General features: G+C 46.7%; 3 protein-coding genes across 3 annotated transcripts in view; all 3 read left to right on the top strand.

Moving 5' to 3' along the window:
• LOC117903035 (allatostatin-A receptor) overlaps window positions 1-21,987 on the top strand; it is an 82,073-nt gene that overhangs the window by 27,433 nt on the left and 32,653 nt on the right. The gene's annotated exons all lie outside the window — the stretch shown is intronic.
• On the top strand, window positions 7,594-19,591 carry LOC117896513. Its single transcript, XM_034804878.1, has 4 exons — window positions 7,594-7,852; window positions 7,922-8,189; window positions 8,961-9,046; window positions 19,343-19,591. The coding sequence occupies exons 1-4, from the start codon at window positions 7,670-7,672 to the stop codon at window positions 19,589-19,591; spliced, it is 786 nt and encodes a 261-aa protein (XP_034660769.1). The 5' UTR covers window positions 7,594-7,669.
• Window positions 20,385-21,193, top strand: LOC117903036. The gene is made up of 2 exons (XM_034814766.1): window positions 20,385-20,511; window positions 20,566-21,193. Exon 2 carries the CDS (start codon window positions 20,576-20,578, stop codon window positions 21,080-21,082), a length of 507 nt encoding a protein of 168 aa, XP_034670657.1. The 5' UTR covers window positions 20,385-20,511; window positions 20,566-20,575; the 3' UTR covers window positions 21,083-21,193.

The raw sequence follows: 21,987 nt of genomic DNA, 5'->3' as shown, positions 1-21,987 counted from the left end.
TGTGTCCTTGCGGGGCAGAAATTGTATTTGAAACTTTTTGAAAAGTGGCAAATGCTCTTTGTCAGTGCCCAGAAACCTCTGTCTCTCACCTAGGTCCAGAGTGGGGTCGCTGCCTGGCATAGGCACGTGCCATAAGCCATTTGTCAACAAGAAAAACTGATTGGATTCAATGACTAAGTGCGGTATCCTCCGTCCTCCCTCCGTCTCCTTCTCCGTCTCCGCTCCCCAATTCCCTGTCTAGTTTTGTACCATCTTCTGGAGGGAGGAAACGCTTAAAAGCAAAATGTAATCACACTTGGTTAACGTTGGCGTTGAGCCAATTTGCCTGTAAGTAGAACAGTCGGCGGCACCAGCACCGGGATAATGTAGGGCCGCCGTGTGGCTGGACCTGGCTGGGTGGAGAGAGGTGAAGGTGAGTCGTGGTGGGAAAGCATCTCAATAATAATTGCATAGCCCCAAGAATTGTTTGGAGAAACTTTGCCAATTAACGTGGAAAATGCCTTTTTCCTTTGCTCCGATCCGCTCCGCTCCGCCTTGGGACAAAAAACCGGATGGGAATCCTTTTTCGGCCATTACAAACCCACAGACACGGAGTAAGTAGTGCGATGCCCAGCCGGCTCTGCTCTCTGCTCATTGTGTTTGGCCCCCTTTGGCTGAGGCTCCTCGTCGTTCTCGTTTTGCTGGCAAACATTGCCAAAAATAATTTGCTTGGACTTGCAGCTGTGCGAAAAGTTCATCATTTCGGTCTTTGTCTTGGTGTTTGCATTCCTTCCAGCAAGATTCCCACTTTAATTAGCTTTCTCTTCGGCTGAGTTTGAGGCAAGGACACGAAACGAGATGAAACGAATCATCCGCTGGCAAAACGGGATGATAAATAGCTTCAATATTAAGTCCGTCGATAGTCGATGGCCAATCCAGTCAGTTTCGAACGGTTTTGGTATGGATTATAAATGAGCTCTGAACCGCTGCACAAACTCGAACTCGATGCAAAGATTTGCCCATGGTTTGACCAACTGTTCCAGGAACTGGGCATTCGGTATTCAAACATTTGCACACAACACAGCCAATGGACAGTATCGACTCATAATGCCATCTAATGAGATACTCAAATGCAAGCCAGCTTCCACAATGCGGTGTGCCAGCCTTTACACTAAGTAGCAAACGGGCCACCTCATATGTAAGTAGATGTAGATGTGGGGACCACTAGGAGGTGCGCTGCAGCCACACTCGGACTTCGTCTTGGGCATGGCAGGATGGCAGGATAGTTGGCATGGGGACTCTGCGCACACGTGATGCAACAGTGAGCACTCAGGCCATGAATCTGTTATGGTAACAACATTTGAATTTGCTGCCAAGTGCGATTTGTGTTTTGTTTAGTGTGTGCCCTGGCAGAGCGGGTATACTGATTGCAGCTTAAGCTGTAACTCCAAAGAGGGTCATAGTCTGCCACATATTCAGTCTAGTTTCAGTCACCCAAATGATGCAGGGTAGAGGACAGACGGTGTGCCATTGTCCACGCACTTTGCCGGCAAAACGGTGCTCAGTAAACAAGTGAAAAACATTTCCATTTAGCACACACACACACACACACACACAGGCAGACACATGCAGAAGCGGAAAACACACTCAGACAGAGAGAGAGAGGGAGAGGGAGAGGGACAGACACTCTCACTGTGCGTTGTATTTGTATTTGCCATGTTTTTAATCCACTTGAAGGCACTTAAGGCAGATCACTGCCAAGCGTAAATGTGCCAACTGTGGGAGCACTAGGACTAGGACCTGCCTGGGACTGGCACTGGCACTGGCCCTGGCACTGGGCATGGGGCTGGGTGCCTATCAAATTGTACAAGCTTAGATAACTACAGCAGCGCTGCCACCCGCCATGAGAGTGAGTGCTTTCAGCTTGTTCAAACTCATAATTCCGATAAAAAAACGAGCGAAGGAAACTATAGGAACAGCAACAGAAACGATACGCAGCACCGGCGACACCTAAAGTGGGGGAGCAACGCAGGGAAATACTCCACAAAAAGATGGACAAAAGTCTGAATTCACACATATGCTGGAATGGGAGCTATGAATATAAAACAATGTATCATTCGTAAAATGCACGTGCGAGTGTGTCTGTGTGTGGTGTGTGCACACCATAATAACAGTAATAACAACTAAAACAATGTCAAGTGGCTCGCAGACTCAGCGACCCTGTAAACGGAAACTTCTCAGCGACGAGGCAATGGGAGAATGTTGCCATTTGAACGGAACATTACGGAGAGTGAGACGTGGCAGTGGGCACAAACAAGAACTGATGGCTGGGCCACAGCTTTTCAGCTGGCTCTGCAGCCGCACTTCGCTTTGCTGCACCGACTGTCTGTAGCCTGGTTGACCGAATTGTTGTCCCAACAGCTCACAAAGTAAGCGACGACTGACCTTGACGGCCACAATGCAATGTGGAATGTACACAATGTTCGACGGAGTCCAAGGCAAAGCCCTGTGCAGGAATTCTGCCTCTGCAGCTTAAGCAACTTTGTCGTGGATATTCCTTGAACTTCGCACTTCAAGTTCAAGCCCGTACAGTCCATTGGCTTGGCTCACAAGTCGTTGAACATTGCTCAAGCAGAAGAAGCGAAGGGAGCTATCAAGGGGGGTAAAAGTGGCAATAAAACAATTTGCACTCGAGGCGCAGCAGGTTTTATTTGCCTCGTCTTCTGTCTCTTGCCGAGCTGCTGAAAAATCAAACACAAATGAAAGGAAAACTCGCCTGTCAGGCTAATTTGTTACAACAAAACTGAGGTGAGCCGGACGGGCCCTCCCTCCCGCTCTCTCTCTCTCCCTGCAGCACTCCTTCACAGCTGAGCGAATGCATTGCCTGGCCCCTGCCCTTGGCGATTTGTTCGCCGGCAGTTTCGGGTTGGAGTGGGGTCTGTGAGTCTGTTGTGGCTTGTACAACAGGCAACAAGGTGTTCCATCTGGTTGCGTGTGGCACACGAGGCTGTGTTTGTGCTGCACGGGGATATACATATATTTAATGGCAACTTTGCTGCTGTGTCATTCGGGCAACTTTGTCCTCGCCTTGTCTTGCGCTTTGGCCAAAAACTTGTTTCATTTTCCACATACTTGGACGTGTGTGTGTCTCGTGTCTCGTATCTCGTTTCACGGCGCACGAAGCATGACACCGCCACCCCCATCATCATCATCAATCCCTACCGCGCTTCCCTGCATCTCCTACTAAATATGTAGAGAGAGCGCCAACAAAATATTTAGCTGTCAACAGTTCTTTGGATTCTGGCTTCGGTCTTGATTTCGGTTTCGGTCTCTGTTTCTGTTTCAGTTGCTGTCTCTTTTTCAGCTGCCAAAACAAAGTGTCTGGCAAATATTTGTCTCGAATTATTGCGCATTTCGATCATTGACAGGGCAGTGGCAGCGCTTGCCACGACACCAACTGGCACGTAGCTCAATCAACGAGTCTGCCAGTCGATTGCCAGAGCCAAACCAAAGCCAATCTCTGTTCAATTATAGACTCACCTGCCAACTGCAGCTCCCCTGCAGCTGCCCAGCTATTATTATTAATTGTATTTTGTTGAGCATAAGAACAGACGTGATCTACACTTGATTCTGGGCTTGGGCTGCTCCCCAGGGTCTGGAAGTCATTCAAAGTTAATTCTTCTACTGGCAGAAAGGCCATGGAGGTCAGACATATTTATTTTATATTATTTTATTCTATTTTTACGATCAATCGATCCCATTCCTACCATATAATGATTCAGTTTTTCTTATAAAATATTTATTTGCATTTAAGGGTAAGCTTTTTCTGTGAAAATTAAGAGTTTCTGCTTGTATCTGCTGTCAAAATGTTGAATCAATTGCCCCAGCCAATAGTTTTCTTTGTTTATTGAAAGCTTAGCTAACTGTGAGCAAAATCCACCAAGGATAGTCTTAAAGTCTCTTTTTTTCATTGATTACAACAGAATCTCCAGCCGAAAGCCTGCACGTAGAACCCTGAAAAGTTTGTCTAGATTTGGGCTTTAATTTTAAATGAAATTCTCAATTTGTTTTGTAATTTGATTCAATTAGTTGTCGTGCCAATATGTGTGTGTGCGTGTGTGTATGGGTGTGGATGGATGGCTGCTTGTTAAACTTACATAAGCCCCACGGGCTTCAGTTGTTGCAGCTTCCGTTTCTCCCCTCCTTTCTGTTATTTTCTCTCCGTCTTCTCGTTGTGCAGCTTAAGCGGCCCATAACATGTGTGCGGGCTGCTGTCTGTGTGCTGGTGTGTGCTGGTGTGTGTCTGTGTTAGTTAAAAGCTTTACGTGGATTATGTTTTTATGGCGCCTGGTCAGGAGTGAAAATCCCGGCCAACTATTTCAGGTCACTTGTGTCCCTGTCCCGCTATTGGAAAATATTTGTGTGCCAGCCAGGGCGCCGCCTTTCAATGCACTTGGGACACATCAAATATGCCAAGAAGTCGTTGCCGTGTTGTCCCTCAGAATTAAAGACCAAATTAGGTTTGCTGATCCAAAAATGTGATTACGCACCGCACAGAAAGTTATTGCTCAGACTTTTTGGTCAAGGACAAGCTCCTTAATCGGCCCCCATCTCAAAGTGCAGCTGTCACTCGGGGGGGTGGAGTCTCCCCCTGTTCCCCCCTTTGACCAAGAGCAAATATTCATTAGAAATGCAAGCAGTTTTGCCTCCAGTATGTGGCAGTTTTGTTGTGTTTATTGGCAGCCAATTTACCATCAAAACGAAGTAATCAAAAATGCTTGCCACAGGTTTATTTTGCAATGCAGATGCGGATTAAAAAATAAACCACAAACAATATTTGGTTTTCTTTTTCTACAGTCCGCATTCTATTTGGCAGGAGTTCAGCAATTCTATTTTAGGGCTTAGGTCTCTTGGTTTAAGCATTTCTCATTTATGTAGTTGATGGCGGAGTGTAATTCTTTCCCATTCCCATTCCCATTCCCTCTTCAGTGTGTCAAAGAGTCAGCCAATTACATTTTCGCAGCTGCACAGACACTCGACACTCACGATATCTTGTCTAACTAACCTAAAAAAATAAATACAAACTGACATTTCGCCCTCCTTTGCACACTCCCTCTTTGGCCTTGAATGTCCAGAAGTTATTTGCAAAAAACTTTTGCTGCTGCTGCTGCTGCTGCTGCTCTGTTCTTTATGCCTTTTACACATTCAGATTTGAATCGTCCCTCCATGGAATTTGACCAAATAAACGTATATTCATGCACTGACAGTCAACCATTCCCATTGGCCCCCAACAAGTTTGTGAAATTGCAACTGTTTGCATGGATGAACCAAAAGTTTTGCATCTCCATTCTGCATTTTGTAAGAGAAAAATCTCCATACAATGCGGGATGACTAACTGAGGCTCCAGCTTCAGCTGCTAGATTAGGGATCATCTGGGTGAAAGGGTTAACCGGGTTCATTGTTTTTCTGCCTAATTAGATTTCACATTTTCGAGAACAGCAATGCTGGCTGCGATGCCCTGCCCAAACGAGCTGATAATTGGGTTTATAGACTCTGGGCTACAATGTGTGAATGAAAGTTAAGCGAAACCGGATACTGAACCCGAATGGCAGCAGCACGCTGGCCACAAATTGATGCTGTGGCACTGGGCTAAAGTACTAAGAATAACCAAAACTTGGGTTGGCCGTCTCGCAGTCTGTTTTCGTTGTTACACCAGCCAGGGGGTACAGTCACGGTGGTTATGTGTGACGGAAAACTTGTGCAGTACTTTCCACCATCATTTCTATATTCATTCGCAGTTGTCTACAAAATTTACAAGCAATTATCTTTCAGGAGGAGCTTTCACAAAGATCTTTTTGTATAATTTTCGCACCAGTGTGCCCTCCCCCCCGGGACTAATGAGTCCAAAGTGCCGGCGCTGCTCACACTGTTGGTGCTGTGCTATCGACATCGCCTGCTGTGATAGCTTCTCAGGGCTTTCCCTTACCCGTCATCGTTTTTCCGGCCATTTTCGTTGGCTTTCGGCTTTCGGCAACAGCGAGGGCTCGCTGGATGGGTGGCTGAGCCGCTTATGTCCGGGTGGTGTGCGTGCGTGTGTGTGTGTGTGTGTGGCAGAAAGGGGTCATAATTCATTTCCACATAATTTGACTTGCACACGCGCAACGGTGGCAGAGAATGAATGACTGAATGACTGCCGTGGCAGATGGGGTATTAAGTGAGAGGAGGCAATGAGGCGCTGCTAAGGCGCAGAGTTGTGCCTGCCTCGGAGCCTTGCCACAGACAGCTGTCACTTAACTCGCTCGGCTGCTGAACACTACGTCGAAGTGGCAGGCTGCAGATCCATTTTGGTCGAGGCACGGCAGGCCCCGAAGCGGCAGCAAAAGGTGCCTGCAAAATGTTAAAAGCTTTTCGCCTTCAATAAATGTTTGCACGCTTTTCTCTTCATATTATTTTTGCATTGTTTTTTACTTCAGTTTTCTGTTTGCGTTTCAAGCAAGTCCGAGGCAAAAGTGGCATCAACTTCATTGTCTCTCCATTCGCAGTGCAATGAAAATATAAACAATCAATTCAAATCAATTGAAGCAACGAATGGAATGCCCAGCTATCAGGCCATAGCTCGGGATACCCTTTTTCTCAGCTATTTATTTCAATTATCTTCGGGGTCAGGGAACATTTGATCGCCTTTTTCTCTGCCAACTTTCCAATTAAATGCTGTGCGTGCCCTCATAGAAAAACGAAGATATGTAAATGAAAACACTGAGCAGTCCGAGGGTGCAGCAAGAGAAGCAGGGGGACAGTAGCAGTTGCAGTGACTGAGATGGCCGTCACTGAAAGTGTCTGGAGAGAAAGTGACTGAACAATTCGGTCTCCATTGTCCCCAGTCTGCAGTCTCTAGTCCCTAGTCCCTAGTCCCTTGGTCTTGGAGTCTCAATGCACTCAATAAAGTGCATTACTTCATGAGACACAGACACACAGCGAAGGGTGAAGAGGATGAAGAGAGGCATAAATATTTTGCAACTTTGCCCTTGCTTGCTCGTCGCACAAAACTTCAATGAACGAAAGCCATGAAAAAATATGTGACCGACAGGAGAACATTAAGTTTATGTGCATTTGCATTTGCATCGCTACTCCACCTCCACCTCCACACCAGCCCCTTCGTGCTGTCGTGACACTGCATTAAGGATAATGTTGATCATCAATTTGTTCGGGGTTTGGTGCCGGGGAACGCACCTGAATAATGAGCCACTGAGTCGAGCGACTGATGGCACTGTTGCATGCCTGCCGTGGGTCACAAAAGCTGGGAATTTGTGCATGAAGAAATATTAATGGAACGATTTTCGAATGGGGCACGGCAGTGCCAGGATAACGCGATTCTTTATGGGCCGCCAAAGAGCATATTGGACATTTTTCGAGTGCTTTTACTGGTGTGCAGAAAGCAACATTAACATTTCTCGATCGTTAGCCTATGGGTGGATCTGTAGGATGTGGAACGAATCTCTGGCTACACCTTCCACGAACGAGGCATACAATTAAAGTGTGCCTTTTCCATTCGATTCGATGTGTCACTCCCTCACTGCCTGTATCATTTATTCAGCATCGAGCAGAAGGCTGAACGACTGAAATCAACAAGTTCAAATTAACGTACACTTTTTTATATATTTCTCCGAGTTTTCGATATTATTTTGGGACGATGAACGTGAACAGTGACTGGGACTGGGACTGGGACTCAGTCAACGATTGCGCCCACTTCAATTTCTGGCGCGACTTTCGTGAAGTCTTTGCCGGGGAAGGCATTGGGCTATTGAAACTGGTGAACAGTGCCGCAGATGCCTGGCAGGGTCTAACGCCCAACCAGAAGAAACAGTTCGAGAAGGTGAGAAGCATCGAGCAGCACATTTTCCTTGGCTTTGAACGGGCTTATTCCGTGTCTTCCTGCCAACAGAAAGAGTACGTGGCAGAGCGTGAAGCTGAGTTGAAGCGTGTGAGGAGCGGTGAGTCTGTGTCTGCGGTGTTGGAGCAGAGGAGGAACGCTTTCCGCCAGCTGGCCCTGAGCGGACAGGCCAAGTACGAGGCAGAGTTCAAGAAGGTCAACCTGAAATGGGACAAGACAGAGTGTGGGGCAGACGGGGCCCAATGCAAGGGGCACGATGCGCCGCTCTTCAATTTTAGATCCTGTTTTAGCGGCGTCTTCAAACTGTTCTTTGGCAAGTGTCGGCCAATCCAAAAGGGCCGCAATAATTAATTTAAATTAAATAGTTATTTGTTAATGAAATTTGAGGTTTTTTTTATTGGGGGCTGTGTTTTTGGCTGGGGCAGAGCATAAAGCTTGAAAAATCAGCTGGCCAAATTCCTGGCATATACTTTTTCCATTCCGTATGTAAACTTGTCCTTCTTCTTGAACAATGCATTAGAAGGAGAAACATTTTTGTTGATTTACTAACAATCTTCTTGGCCCGCATCACGCTGCTGCCCTTTTTTCGGGGGCCCATCGATCAAGGACCCAATCGTTCCATCAGTCAGTCTGTGCCTCGAACGCAGTCCATTCCACCCGGTGAATACATTTGCAGGGCTTTTGTTCGCAACATTAGTCAAAATGTTCCCCTAAACATGGCTTCAATTGTACAACTGCCGCTGACAGCGGTTGAGGCGGAGTGCATTTACCCGTGATGGAATTCTGCTTGGGCCAGAAAGCACACAAAACTTGTATTAATCATGGGATGCGAGTAAGGACAAGCTGGCGCCTTGGATGCCCTTGCATGTCCCCAACCTTCTTTATGCAAAACTTATCAAAATGGCATTGAAATGTAATGGAAAACCAAGTGGGTCTGGAGACCATCCTGGGTGCCCATCGTACCTCATTTTGCCAGTGACTCGCGACTCGCGACTCTGCCCTACTTTTGGGTCGGGACCCAGGGTTTGAACCTTAACCCATTCAAGTGGAGCCACTGCCACTCTAGCCCCTGGACTTCGTACATCTTCAGGCTACTGGCTCCCGGCTCTGGACCGCTTTGAGCTCCTTTCTCTGAACGCCTTCGTGCCCCTGGCTCTGAACGCCTTCGTACTCGACGTACGTCTCCTGGTTTTGGAGCTCTTGCGGCTCCCTGTCCAGCTCATTAATCTTAGTTAGCCATTGCCTGGGTAAGCCAAAGCCAAAGCCAAAGCCACACCAGCACCCCAGCACCCTCGCAATGCCGCACCGACAGCCCTCTCCTGACCAAAAACCTTCCGCTCTGGCGCTCTTAACCCCTTGGCCACTTCATCATCACTCGAGACTTTCACACAACTTTACACAATTTTAATTCATTTTAATTTGTTGCTTGTTTATCTTTGTGACTGAGCTTTGGCTTCAAACAGCGCCAACCCCTTGCCCCCCGCCCGCTCTTATTCGCAACCTTGTAAAGGACTTTCACTCACTCACTTCCCCTTTCTCTTTCGCCCTTTCGCCCTTTCGACAGGCATCCTTCACGCTTTAAGTTGGTTTTAAGTAGCCGTAAGCCTTCCCTTTTCGTCAAGCACTTTACGACTCTCCTCCGACAATCGCAATGCTAATGACAGACATGTAGAACGGAGCGGACAAATGGCTCTGGAGGTTGGGGGTAAGGTTACTCATCAAAGCAAACCCCCGATAAATCAGTGGCAAAGAGACTTTGTTGGTATCAATAAATAAATGTATTTCCTCGCAAGAGAAGGCGAAAGCCACCTCAAATATCTTGCGATTCAAATGGTCAAACCGAACTACAAGAAATAATCGAAGTTATGGCGGGGATGGGGCCAGAGTGGAAATATTTAAGTAATTGATATTATGGTTAGTGGCAGGCACGTGTCGGCTGCGAGTTCCTCATCAATCAAGCCATCGAAGTGGCTAATCAGTTGAAGCTGGCCCAAAGTCAAAGAGTCCCTCAACCATCCCCAGTCCCAGTCCCCGCCCCAGCGGGCAGCAGAACGTCCCAAATATTTTCTAGTTCATTCAACTCAATCCATTTGAATGGGAATCCTTGTGTTAATCGTGTGTGAAGGACTATTTTTGGTAGAGAAAACTATTAGGTAACGCAATTCAGTGTTTTTTCTCTCCTCTCTCCTCTCTCCTCTCTCTCGCTTGTACTTTATGCCGGGAATAACTTTATCATTAAATTGGATACGAAAATCGCCTTTATCCAATCACAATCCCACCCACACCATTGCCTGGCGATATTTTTGCGCTGCCTTTGCTTTTTATACTTTTGGCAATTTTCCAGCTTGGCTTTTTGTTGTTGTTTTCCGTTGAGTCGTTTGTTCATTTGCAGGGCTTATCATTTGTTTGGGGAATCGGGAGCAAGCCCACAGACAGGGGGAACAAGTGGAAGGTGGAAGAAGGCTGGTGCAATATTTTTTGTGTAATTATTTGTGGTCTTCTTTTTGGTCACAAGAAGTCCTCCCAAATCTAACCTCATCCTTGGACGTTTCTTTTATCTTAACGAAAAAAATTGGCCCCGCTTCCTTCCTTTCGACTTGTTTTGTGCATTTGGTAATATTTTCTATTTTTGAGACTTTTCCGCTTTTGTTTTTACGACCATCCAGCCAAAGACCAGCACTGGATCAGCCCTAGGTCCAAGGGGTATGCACGACTGCTCGAAAAATGGGAAAGATATACGAGTAAATGGTGAGAGGAAATGCCAAGCCCCAATTGAAGTGAACCCATCTAATCGTTGGCTACTTGCTTGGATATTTCATGAACTGCTATCGCTGGAAGAGCATCAAACAGGTCGACTAATACTCGTACTCGTTCCAGTACCATCCCGTCATCGTTTGCGGGGCATTAGCGCCACACACGAGTGTGTGTGGGGAGTCTGTGCTGGGTCTGGTCGTGGTGCTGCTGCTGGTACGAGTGTGTGTCCTTTGCCTTTTGTTTCTGCGAGTATCCGTTCAGTTTAGTATTTGTATTTTATGGTTATGCTCGCATATTGAAAGCCATAAAAATGGGCAAAAGAAACTAAAACGGAATGGAGAGATTGCCCCACGCTGTTGGCTTTTGTCGGGGCAATTTACATTTCGTTTTCGTTTAGTTTTGCTCGGCGACAAATTAAGCTCAGTGGGTGGCGGTTCGGTTCGGTTCGTCTGTGGGTGAGCAATATTAATCCAACAGTCGATTCATATTCAATTGAAGCCCTTTTCCCCATCGATTGCTCATTTGCCTTTGGTCCGGATTTTCGCACTTCCCCCGGCAAACCCCATGGGGCTCTGCGATTCAGCTCCAACTCATTTATTCACACGCTCCCCGTTCCCGTTCCCATCCCGTTCCCATTTCCGTGCCCTTGCCCAGCCGATTTTGTTCCCCGTCTCGCGTTGAGTGGCTCAAGTGGCACTTGGAGCAAAAAAGGCGAATCGAAATGAAATGAGAGTGGATCAGAACGGTGGCCCACGGAAGGGGCTAAGTGTCATCCACTTAACAGAGACAGGGGCGAGACAGTGACACATGCGGCTGGCACTCCACTGCGACACAACTTTTGGCCATTTCCAGCTGCCCCCGGCTGAACGAAGTCCAGCACTGTCATAGAATTCGGCTTGATTATTCCAATATACATATATGGATGCGAGTATATGTAGACATTCGACTGATTCGATTAGTGCGGGACTCTGTGCGAAATGTGTGCGCATAAAAAATAATGAAACAAGCGGTAAAGGATGTTGGGGAAGCTGCCTTTCTGGTGACTTCAGCAGAAATATGACTGTGGCATTGTTTGGCTACCTTTCGTCTCGTGCCGGATTAAGGTTAAGTGAGATTACAGTTGGGCTTCATTGAAAGAGATTCCCATTAGCAGGTTATGTCGATAAAGTACACGATGACCCACTTATAGTATGCCAACAATCAGCTCGAAATTATGGATATTGCCAGCGAGTGACTTCGAGATATTTTATCAATATTTATTGTAATAGAAATATTGGTTTATTTTCTGCATAAAGATAATATTTGGGGCGTTGATATTTCCTTGGAATAGACTTCGTCTAAGGTCTTGTCAACGCTGTAGAAAATCTTCGGCACTGCACAGACATTTTGCTCTTCCTCAACCCTCGACCTTTTACCGCTTCTGTTGGCCAAGTTTCTTTGCCGAAAAAATGTGTATATCCAATTGCATTTTGTCACTTTCGTCAGACGCAAATATTTTGTTAAATATATTGAAAGCTTCAACACAGAGCCCCCCTCCCACCCCCGAAAAATGGGTAAGTGTTTGAGCACCAGTGGGTGTTGTAGTGCGAAACAAGGAAGGAAGACGGCCTGGAATGTACGAGTATAAGGACGGGGAGGGTCTAAAAGCGATATCTATACGAGCAACTTCCAAGTGAGCAAACAGAGCCAGGGCAATTTTAATAAAGTCCGGACAGAAGCCAAGAGCTGGCTGCCGGCGTGGGCATGATGGAGAGAGGATGGATGGAGGGATGATGCTGATGGTGACTGGCATCCAACTTTGGGTGGGGAATATGCATATATTCGAGTGGAGCCGAGTGGGTGTCATGTCTGCGTGTGTGTGTGTGTGTGTGCGTGTGTCAGCTGCCACGCCCCTGCATTGTAGCTGCCCCAATCATGTGGCATTCATTATATTGTCCTGCTCCGTTTCCGCCTCGGAGCCGCACTCGTACGTGTCCTCATATCTCACAGCTGCCACATTTTATTCCAACAATCAGAAACGAGAAGCGCCTCGCAGCAGCGAGTCTCTGAATACTCTGCTTGCTTTTTAATAGAAATTTGTGCCACTTTAGTATTCTGATGCAGATAGTCTCCGCGTGCTGATCTACCTAGGGAATAAGCGTGAGTTCTGTTGACAGAAAAACGAAGCCTTCTTTCTGTAATTTGTACGCCTCAAAGACTCCGCAGTGCTTACCCTCAGCGAGGGTAAAGTAAGTCGTTGTCCCCGCCTAGTACTTGTCCGAGTGGAAAGTGCACATCATCCTTGTGCTGCACACACACACACACACACACACACACACACATCTCCTATTTTTTCTTTGGCTATTTGTTCTAGGCCGTGGCAAACTTTCGCCCATTTCGTTTCGTTTTGTTTGAGTGGCTCTTGGCCGAGGCATGGGAGCGGGGGAGGCGGAACGTTTGCAAAGGGGAAACATTATGAATTTGCCGCCTAATTGAAGTAACTACTTAGCAGCCACACCCACGGTGACGCCCACTGGCGCACATGGCAAATTGCCATTTCATTTGCATCTGCTGATGGCATTTTGCGGTTGCATCCAACTACTATGTTGCCTTCTCAGCCAGTCTGACTCTGTCTCTCTCTCTCTCTCTCACGCTTTGAGCTTCTCTCTGTCCTGCCGTCTATTCTAATGAGCTGCACAAGCGTTGCCATGGCCACAAAATGTGGCAGAATGCTGGCTGGGGCCATAGAAGATTGTTGGCCCCCCGCCCACATCCGCACCCACACAGCCAGAACCAGCAGCAGAGCCAGGAACCAGCCAGGACCGCAACAACGGTTAATTGTGGCTTAGTTGCGCTTAATTCCCTTTCAATCTTTTGAGTTGGCAACACTTGAAGCACCCCAACACACACACACACACACACACACACTCATCCCAAGGCAAAAGCATTTTCGCATTTCATAACAATATTTGTTATTATTATTGCAACATTTTAATGGGCATACTCGTAACACCCACCCACCACCCACCACCCACCTCCCACCACACATGAGTGCTGCTATTCTTGGAAGGCAAAACTATGATCAGCTTTCAGGCTGAAGATTTGTCCGACCATTTGCCACGAATGCTTCCATTTATCCGTGGAGCTCGACAAGCTACAAGACATTTTCACATCTTACAAGTGGAAGCAGTGGGCGCTGAGAAGGATGGCAAAGGCTTAGGCATACGCGTGCAAGTTATTTTGGAATGATTTAATTATAAACTCTCATAAATACGAAGAAGAAAATCATGCGAAAAGGAAGAGATTTACTTTCTTATTTGTATTAAACACATTGAGAGTTGTGCCAATGGATTTACTCGGATATTTTTATTCATTTCTTGTTGCGTATTTTTAGCTGAATGAAGAGAGCAATAATTATGAGGCGGTTAATGGCGAAAACTGCATTCACAAGCGAATCAAATGGCTGCTGTCATGGCCGTCAATAAAACATAAGCGAAAAACAACATAAACCATAAGGCAAGAACAAAAGCCAAAGCAAAACGAATGTCAATCATGTGCTTCGGGTAAAAAAGAGCATCATAAAAAGCAAACAAAGACCGACGCACAAAAGCACAGAAATTTGAATGGGGTTGGGGGACCATAACCCAAGGACAAGCAGAAGCACACGAACGGGAAGAAGAATGGAGATAAGCCGAAGAGGGGCCAACAGGGTTTTATGCCGAAAATCATAAAAACGAAAACGAATAATACCCAATATTAAATTTGCCAGTTAATTGCAAATCCTTGCTCGTTGCATTCAGTACTCGTAATATAAAAGCACAAACGCAAAACTTGTCTGAATATATTTTCGAAGAGTGAGATAGATATAGACAGAGCTGTTCTTTAAGCAATAACTAAACGTTCTTCTAAGATTTTCTGCACATCTTACATACGTGTTCTGCCAATTCAGCTGATTTTACAGCAAACTCCTCTTCTTTGCTGTACTGCTGTTATGCTTGTCCACTGTTGATCCGCTGCTAATGCCCCTCTGCTGTTTCTGCTATCTGCTGTTGATCTGCTGCTAATGCGCTTCTGCTGTTACTGCCACCTGCTGTTCGGCTGTTATGCTTGGGGTTACTGTTGACCTGCTGCTAATGTCGTTCTGCTGTAACTGCTCTCTGCTGTTACAGCTTCTCTGCTGTTAATCTGCTGCTAATGTCGTTCTGCTGTTTCTGTTATCTGCTGTTCTGCTGTTGATCTGCTGCTAATGCCGTTCTGCTGTTACTGCTGTCTGCTGTTGTGCTGATGCATTACACCTGCTACGCTACCTCTATATTTTGCTGGAAATTTTCAAAAATTATTTCATTCAATTGGATTCAAATGGTTTGATAAGCATGCAAATTTGTTTCTACACAGGCACCCATACATACTCATGTAAATATGTATACCCATCAGCAACAAGCCCCATTATTCATTCAGAGTCCCTTAATTGCGGCCCTTCAGCGCTGCCCCACCTCTGCCACAGTGTTTCGGATAGTGCGGTGGGTGAGGTTTCTGCACAGGCATCAATTTTGATTGCCGCTTGTTCCCTGCAATTAAATGGTTATTAATTTTTCACCGAATTCATCAGCGATCTAGTAAATGTTTATGTTTAGGGCGGAGCTCTCTCCCCATGAATCTATCATTTATGAATAATTGGAGTTTGTTTGATGTTTGATTACAGGCTTGTGCCAGCCTTTAAGATGAGTGCCAGTAAATGAAGCAGCGCGAAACGTTCCTGAAATCGGAATTTTCGCATTAGAGACTTAGAGGTAATAAAATCTGAACTTATTTAGTGCGTGCAGCATACTGAAGCAGTTCCACCCACCCATCCGTGCAGCCGATCCATTTCCATTGTTACTTCAGACAAGAGCAGGATGGAGGCCTTTGTCACAGGCTTCTGAGATTGACAACCGAGTGTGGGCTACACGCAGCCGTTGGCAGAAATTCCGACAGGCATTTTACGAGCTCCCGCGCTACCTTTGCAAGGGTGTAAAACTTTGAACATGAAATGACATGCCGATTAAATTAATGTGCCCCCCGGTAGGCAGCAACCAGAAGGCGGCAGGCGACAGGCGACAGACGACAGACGACAGCGTTCGAGTAGGCAGCGCACAACTGACACCGTTCCGTCTTGGCTAATAAAGCGACAATGGGGGCCCATGAAAAATATCATAAAAATACACAAACTTTAATCCCTCTCAAGCTCCCAGTTGTAACTGTACCTTGTGCATGCCAAAGGGGCCATTGACACCTGCGACCTGTCAGGAAAGGAGAGAGACGGCCAGCGAGTGCAAAACAGACGCCGCATGGTGGCATCATTAGCCGGCGGTGCGGCACAGGACACCATGTGCACCATATAATCACAATAAATGACAATGGCCGATCCAGACCCTCCCCATACCCCCCGTCCCCCCCGATACCACAACTGTAACATGAATACGAGCGAGCACATGCCCCGTCGCATTGCGGGTGTCGGGCGTAAGCAGATATTTCTATTTAATCATGCTCCAATGGCGTGACCCACCCACCCACTGGTACACCGAAGCCTGTCGAAGGGTCAAGGTCAAAGTGGGTACGGAAATTCACTGAGATTGAATGGAAATGAAGGGGCACGAAGGTATTCAAGTGAGACTTGAGCCTTAGACTCTTCAGTTTAATGCAAGATTGTCAAGATTTGATGACTACACCGAATGGATTTGCACGTAAAATGAAATATGAACCACGAAAGAGCTGAGCTCTGTTAACACACGAGTTTGAGTGCGATAACAAGCGGCTGGCAAACGCGCAAACAAAACCGGAAAACCAGAAAACCCTCAAATCGGAAATATCAAACAAAAAATTACACTGCGCCAAGCCACAAAAATTGCAATCAGCACGGGGAATGGGAATTCAATGTGAAAATAGCACCCGAAACAGCACTCGTGCAGCCTGCTCAGAGGGGAGTCTACCATTTCCCACAATTTGTAGTGGTTGGGTTGTTTGGCCCTGGCTTTTTCATATTTTCGTTTCCCACTAAAGGCAGCTGGCAGGCACACTGCACTCCGCACAAATGAGCCAAGAAGCGTGCAAATAGTTTGGCAGTTGAGCGAGCGGCAGTAGGTTCTTTGGCAGAGCCACAGCCACAGCCACAGCCACGGGTGGAGCCACCACAATGTTGCCACATTAATGTCAACATTAAAACCGAAATTACATTTGGCTGATTTTCACTCCGCCGCAAATGCCAGTCTCGCACAAACACGTGAGTGGTGGCCAGGTGGCAGCGTATGCCGAAAGAAATTAAAAACAAATTTCAAACAAATTAAAAATGATATCCCTATTAAGTGAGGGATACTTGGCCATCAGTTAAGGTAGCTACATCTATGTGATATGTAAATGCATTGGTAGAAATAGGCTAAAAGGCGAGAGTACTGTCCGGTCGAGACACTCAGCCGTTGATCCCCAAGCAAATCTTTGCAATAATCACTTATTAAGTTGCACAATCTGTCTTTCTGCGTTCCAGTATACCCTTCTGCGACTACGATTAATGCGTAGAAGGATGCTTCACTGCTTACTCGTGCCACCTACTCGCACATAGATAAGTCCTTGCATGGGTTTCTTCCCACTACTTATTCCCACTGTGGGCGTGCGCGTGTTTAGTTGACTTTGTGGCCGCGAAGAAAAGCGTTTTATAAACGTACAAACGAGCATGTGGAGTGCCGGAGTCACTCATCATTGTACCGCGTTCGTCCACACAGTACACCCACTCGCTGTCCAGACACACACAATAAATCCAATGCCCCATCCAGGCACCGAGCTTGTCAGTCTCGGATTACAGGATAGAAATAGCAGGCACACCCAACAGAGGGCGGTGGTGGAGGGTGCGGAATAAATGCAGAAAGATGAGAGTAGCGCAGAGCACAGATATTTATAGGTGGGCAAGGACTGAAGGCGCAGTTCAAAGGTCAAATGATGTGCGGCTGGTGTTCTGTTCCAAAGCTGCTCGTTCTGGCACTCGGCACGATTACGCTCTCTAATGCGATTACAGTGAGTTTAAGCTGCTTGTTTGGACACGGGAATATGCATTTCAAAGTGTACCCAAAGAGTAACCAAAGTGTACCCAGATTGTAACCAAAGTGTACCCAAAGTGTGGGCAGCAGCGCTCTGTACCGTAATTTCATAATTTTATTTTTATAGCAAGGAAGGCCACGCTTGTGAGCTCTTATTTATTGGTCTGCTTGATGTGTGTGCACATTACAGATGAAACTAAAACAGATTGAAAGCATTGCACAAGTTTCCCACAGGCTCTGCTGCCTCTGTCCCACACTTGCAGAGAGAAAAGCGAAGCTCTGCCAAACCAATTAGGCCGCAAATTCCAGCCGCGTGCTTTGAAAACTGCTTGCACCGCAGAACGCTCTTTAATCCAACGACTTCCTACACAGATTTGTGTACTGCATAATTCTGCGGATATAAAAATAAACCAAGCGAAGGCGGACACTGCCACAGCTACTGCCACTGCCAGTGCCACTGTCATGGCCGCAACTCGGACAAGTTTTGTGTTCGCAGAAATTCCTTGTTGTCGTGTCGACATTTTCGCTTAATTAAAAACTCAATTCCGTTCACACAGATGCACATAGTACCTAATACATATATGTGTGTGTGTGTGTATTTGTGTGTGTGTATTTGTGTACATTCCTCAAGAGTGTGGGCAGCGGGGGAGCTGCTGTATCGCTGTGCGTTGCTTGAATTCCCCAATCAAAACCAAAACCGTTCTCTCTCTCTCTCTCTCTCTCTGGCTTACAGATAAAAGAATTTGCGCCAAAACCAAAACCAAAATAAACTTGAACACCAAAGGGACCCAAAGCAGACCCAACCATCGGGGGGAATGGGGAGCCCTGTCTGCTCCCAAGAGCTGGATGCTGCGAATATGACAACAGCTGTTGCAGCCACAAATACATACATAAATATGTAGATATTTATATATGTACATATGTACATACATATGTACAGTGCCGTTGTCCATTTACACGTTTGCTTTTATTTAATGAAATTTCAACACAAAAAATTGCTCTGCAACTGGCGACAAGTGGCCGAAGCGGCGTCGAAGCGGAAGTAGGCTGCGGAAGGGGGCTAGCGGAAAGCCATTAGCAGACTGCGGACAGACATGGAAGGAGTTATGGTGTCGGGCGGGAGGGAGGGAGGTGGGCGGCGAACAGGAAGAGGAGGTAAACATTTAGTTCCTCCTTTTAAATATGCAAATGGATACTCGAAACTATTTTATTATTCACACGAGACATGCGTCTACACACATTCAGCCCTCGCCCATCCTGTGCGTCCGCGCGCCCACTTCCCGGAAGACAAGTTTCCTCTTCCACTTGCTCCTTATTTTTGTTGTTTTTCTTTTTTGGGCATACACTCCTTCTCGCACAGGCTCTTTAGTGTTATGTGCTGTTTACGATGTCGTAAAATGAGGAAGAGAAGGAAAAATCCAGCGACGTGGAGGGGAAACGGAAGGAATGGGCAAGCAAGAAAAGTGCGGGGGAAAGGCACGGGGGAATACCCAACGTTGAATATGATTTTTATAGAACAACTGCTGAGCGAGCGACCATCGTAATATCATAGGATTTTCCTTACTCAATTTGTGTCCGAAATTTGTACAAGAATTATTCGATATTCCTTCCATAATTTCTGTAAACCTGGTGGAGCAGATCAAGTGAACTCCTACGAGTATAACAACGTCAGGTCTCTGTGATCCCCGAGCCATTCAGTTCTCGGCAAACGGCCGGCTGCCTCTGTCAGGTGGAATGCGCCGTGGCGGCTGTCTACAATTCCAACATATGCCTGGGTATTGTTGCCAAGGATGGAGTTCTTCTAGCCGCTGAGTGTCGCAACAGTCGACTGATCGGCAGCTGGCCATCGGAAAAGATGTTTCGCTTGGCCAATAATGTGGCGTGCAGCTGGACGGGTCGCGAGGCCGATGCCACGAGCTGATTGATGCTTCCAATATAACTTCGGCGAGACGATTCCATGTGAGAGACTTGTGGCCGAAACATGCACCATCACGCAGTCGTACATCCAGTGCGGCGGCAGGCGGCCCTTTGGCGTTTCCGTTCTGTTCATGGGCTGGGACGAAGTCTACGGCTATCAGCTCTACGCTTCCAGTCCCAGTGGCAGCTACAAGGGCCATCTGGCCATCTGGCCACTGCCACTGGCCAGCACTTTCAGGCAGCCAAATCTCTGCTGGAGCAGGAGCTAGCTGCCAAAGCATCCATCCATCTGGAAAGGGCCAACCACACCCCGGGCACTGCTACTCTCATGCCGAACAATTTCGAAATGTGCAGCTTGCAGCGCAGCAATCATGACAGCATCTACACTGTTTTGGATGTGTCCGAAATGGAAAAGCTGATCGATAAGTATAAGAAAGAGCAGCCAGCAGCCAGGCGGATGTAGAACAGGCACAGCTAGAAACACAGATACAGAGATACACAGACACAGATTGCATTACAAGAAAGAGAGAAGCATATTGTTTATGTACATTTTTATGTTTGTTTGTTAATGGCAGAAACAGCCACACAAAGCGTACTCGTGTGGCCCATAAATGCACCAAGAATTGTTAATAAAATATCATTAACATGCCTTTTTATTTATTATTATAATTAACTGTAATAATAGACGTGGAAATAATGTTAAAATTAATGAAGCGCAGCAACCAAATTCTCTTTATCTGCGCGATGTACAACAGAGATGAAAAATTCATTTACAGCTCCCAATTCTCTTTCTAGCATTTTCTCAAGCGGTTTTTCTGTCAAATGCTTTGAATAATAGTAGCCTTTGAAACGGACACAGTACAGCTGGGAGTATTTCTAGTTAGAAATTATTGAAATACAAATAAAATCAGCTGCAACCTTTGAGTGAGTATTTCCGTTTGTTTGCGTAAAATTGATTTCTGTTTGAATGCCCCAAAGACTAGAGCTAATGGCATACTGGTACAGTGTCGGCTTAGCGGCCCTGATATATTACCTCTGCCTATGGATCTACCACCGACCCTTGACCATTGACAAACCCGTGCTGCCGTCGGTGTTGGTGCTAATGACCGTTATGGATCTGCTTGCCTGCAAGGTTCACGTGGGCGAGGAATTGACGCAATCTCACGAGCCCGTCAAGCTCCTCTACGAAGTGTCTTTTAGTATCTTCTATCTGGACATGGGCATGCGTGATTTCTGGCACTCACTGGAAACCAAAATTATTGTACTAATTAAGCAAACACTGACCGGATCCGGCCTCGTCTCGGAGGGGAATTTTGTGAGCTACAAACAGTATTGGATTGGCAGCCTCACGCTGCCGCTGTCTCTGCTGATATTGCTACTGGCTGGAAAGACGACGAAACACTTGCAACTGATAATGAATGCCGCCACCAAGCTACTAGGCAGCAAAGCAAAGGTCCCCCCCGCAACCCAAGAAGGAGAAGACTTTGAAGAATAAAAACCCATCGCCGTGCTGCCAAAATGGCAATTTAAAGTGCTTGTTAGGCATCGTCATTGTTATCGTAGATGCGGCACCACCCAATAAACAGCTTACAGAGAGTGGAACTGTCTTTTATTTGGACTTATCACACACATCACGTGTCACAGCGGAGATGGAAAGCAACTTGCCCCCGAACACAATCCAATTGCAGCGCAAATAAGGATAAGCGAACCTCGTGGATGGGCTCCAGATTTCTGCGCTTTTAAATGTTTACCCAACAGGGAGGGAGCGGCAGAGAACAGCCAACCAACGTCTGGCAGTGAATAGAATGGAACGGTTGTTCCTTAACCCACACACACTCACACGCATACTCGTGCAGAGAGACAGAGAGACAGACAGACAGATTCGAACAACGAAATTCCGTGGGAACATCATCGACAACAAGCTTAGCGCCTCCGCCCCCGCCTCCGCCTCCCCCCTGTCTGACCCCTGCAGGCACAAAGAAACAGAAGCAGAGCGGAGCTGCCAACCCCTCTGCAGACGCGCACTAAGAACCGTAACCGTAAACGAACCCGTCTCAAATCATGTCAACTTAGGGCACCACGGCACGGCCACATGCGCCTGCATGTTGTGTGCCAATACCCTTACAGGGGGTAGCGCTCCTCAAGCAACAAGGAGACCCAAGTTTAGCTGATAATCAGAATCAAAATATATAAAAATACTTAAAAAGTTATGTGTAGATCTGCACTTGATAAATCTCAGCCGATGTCCTGCGGAGAGCTGCAAAGGGTGCCCACAGCTTCGGTGGCTGTTTGTTTCTTTTGCCCATCCCTTGTCCAACTCTTTGGCAACCAGCTCGCATATTTGCACAGGAAACGGAAAACGGAAAACGGAAACTGTTCTGCTCTGCTCTGTTCTGTTCT

This window comes from Drosophila subobscura, chromosome A (assembly GCF_008121235.1).
Source record: "Drosophila subobscura isolate 14011-0131.10 chromosome A, UCBerk_Dsub_1.0, whole genome shotgun sequence".
NCBI classification, from domain to species: domain Eukaryota; kingdom Metazoa; phylum Arthropoda; class Insecta; order Diptera; family Drosophilidae; genus Drosophila; species Drosophila subobscura.
Note: the sequence above shows the minus strand (reverse complement) of the source record. Positions and strands in the feature narration are given on the sequence as shown.

Coding starts and splice junctions, on each gene's coding strand:
- LOC117903036 (XM_034814766.1), top strand. CDS start 20,576: ATGGCATACTGGTACAGTGTCGGCTTAGCGGCCCTGATATATTACCTC.
- LOC117896513 (XM_034804878.1), top strand. CDS start 7,670: ATGAACGTGAACAGTGACTGGGACTGGGACTGGGACTCAGTCAACGAT. Junction 7,853..7,921: donor AGAAGAAACAGTTCGAGAAG/GTGAGAAGCATC, acceptor TCCTGCCAACAG/AAAGAGTACGTGGCAGAGCG. Junction 9,047..19,342: donor TGAACGCCTTCGTACTCGAC/GTACGTCTCCTG, acceptor TAACAACGTCAG/GTCTCTGTGATCCCCGAGCC.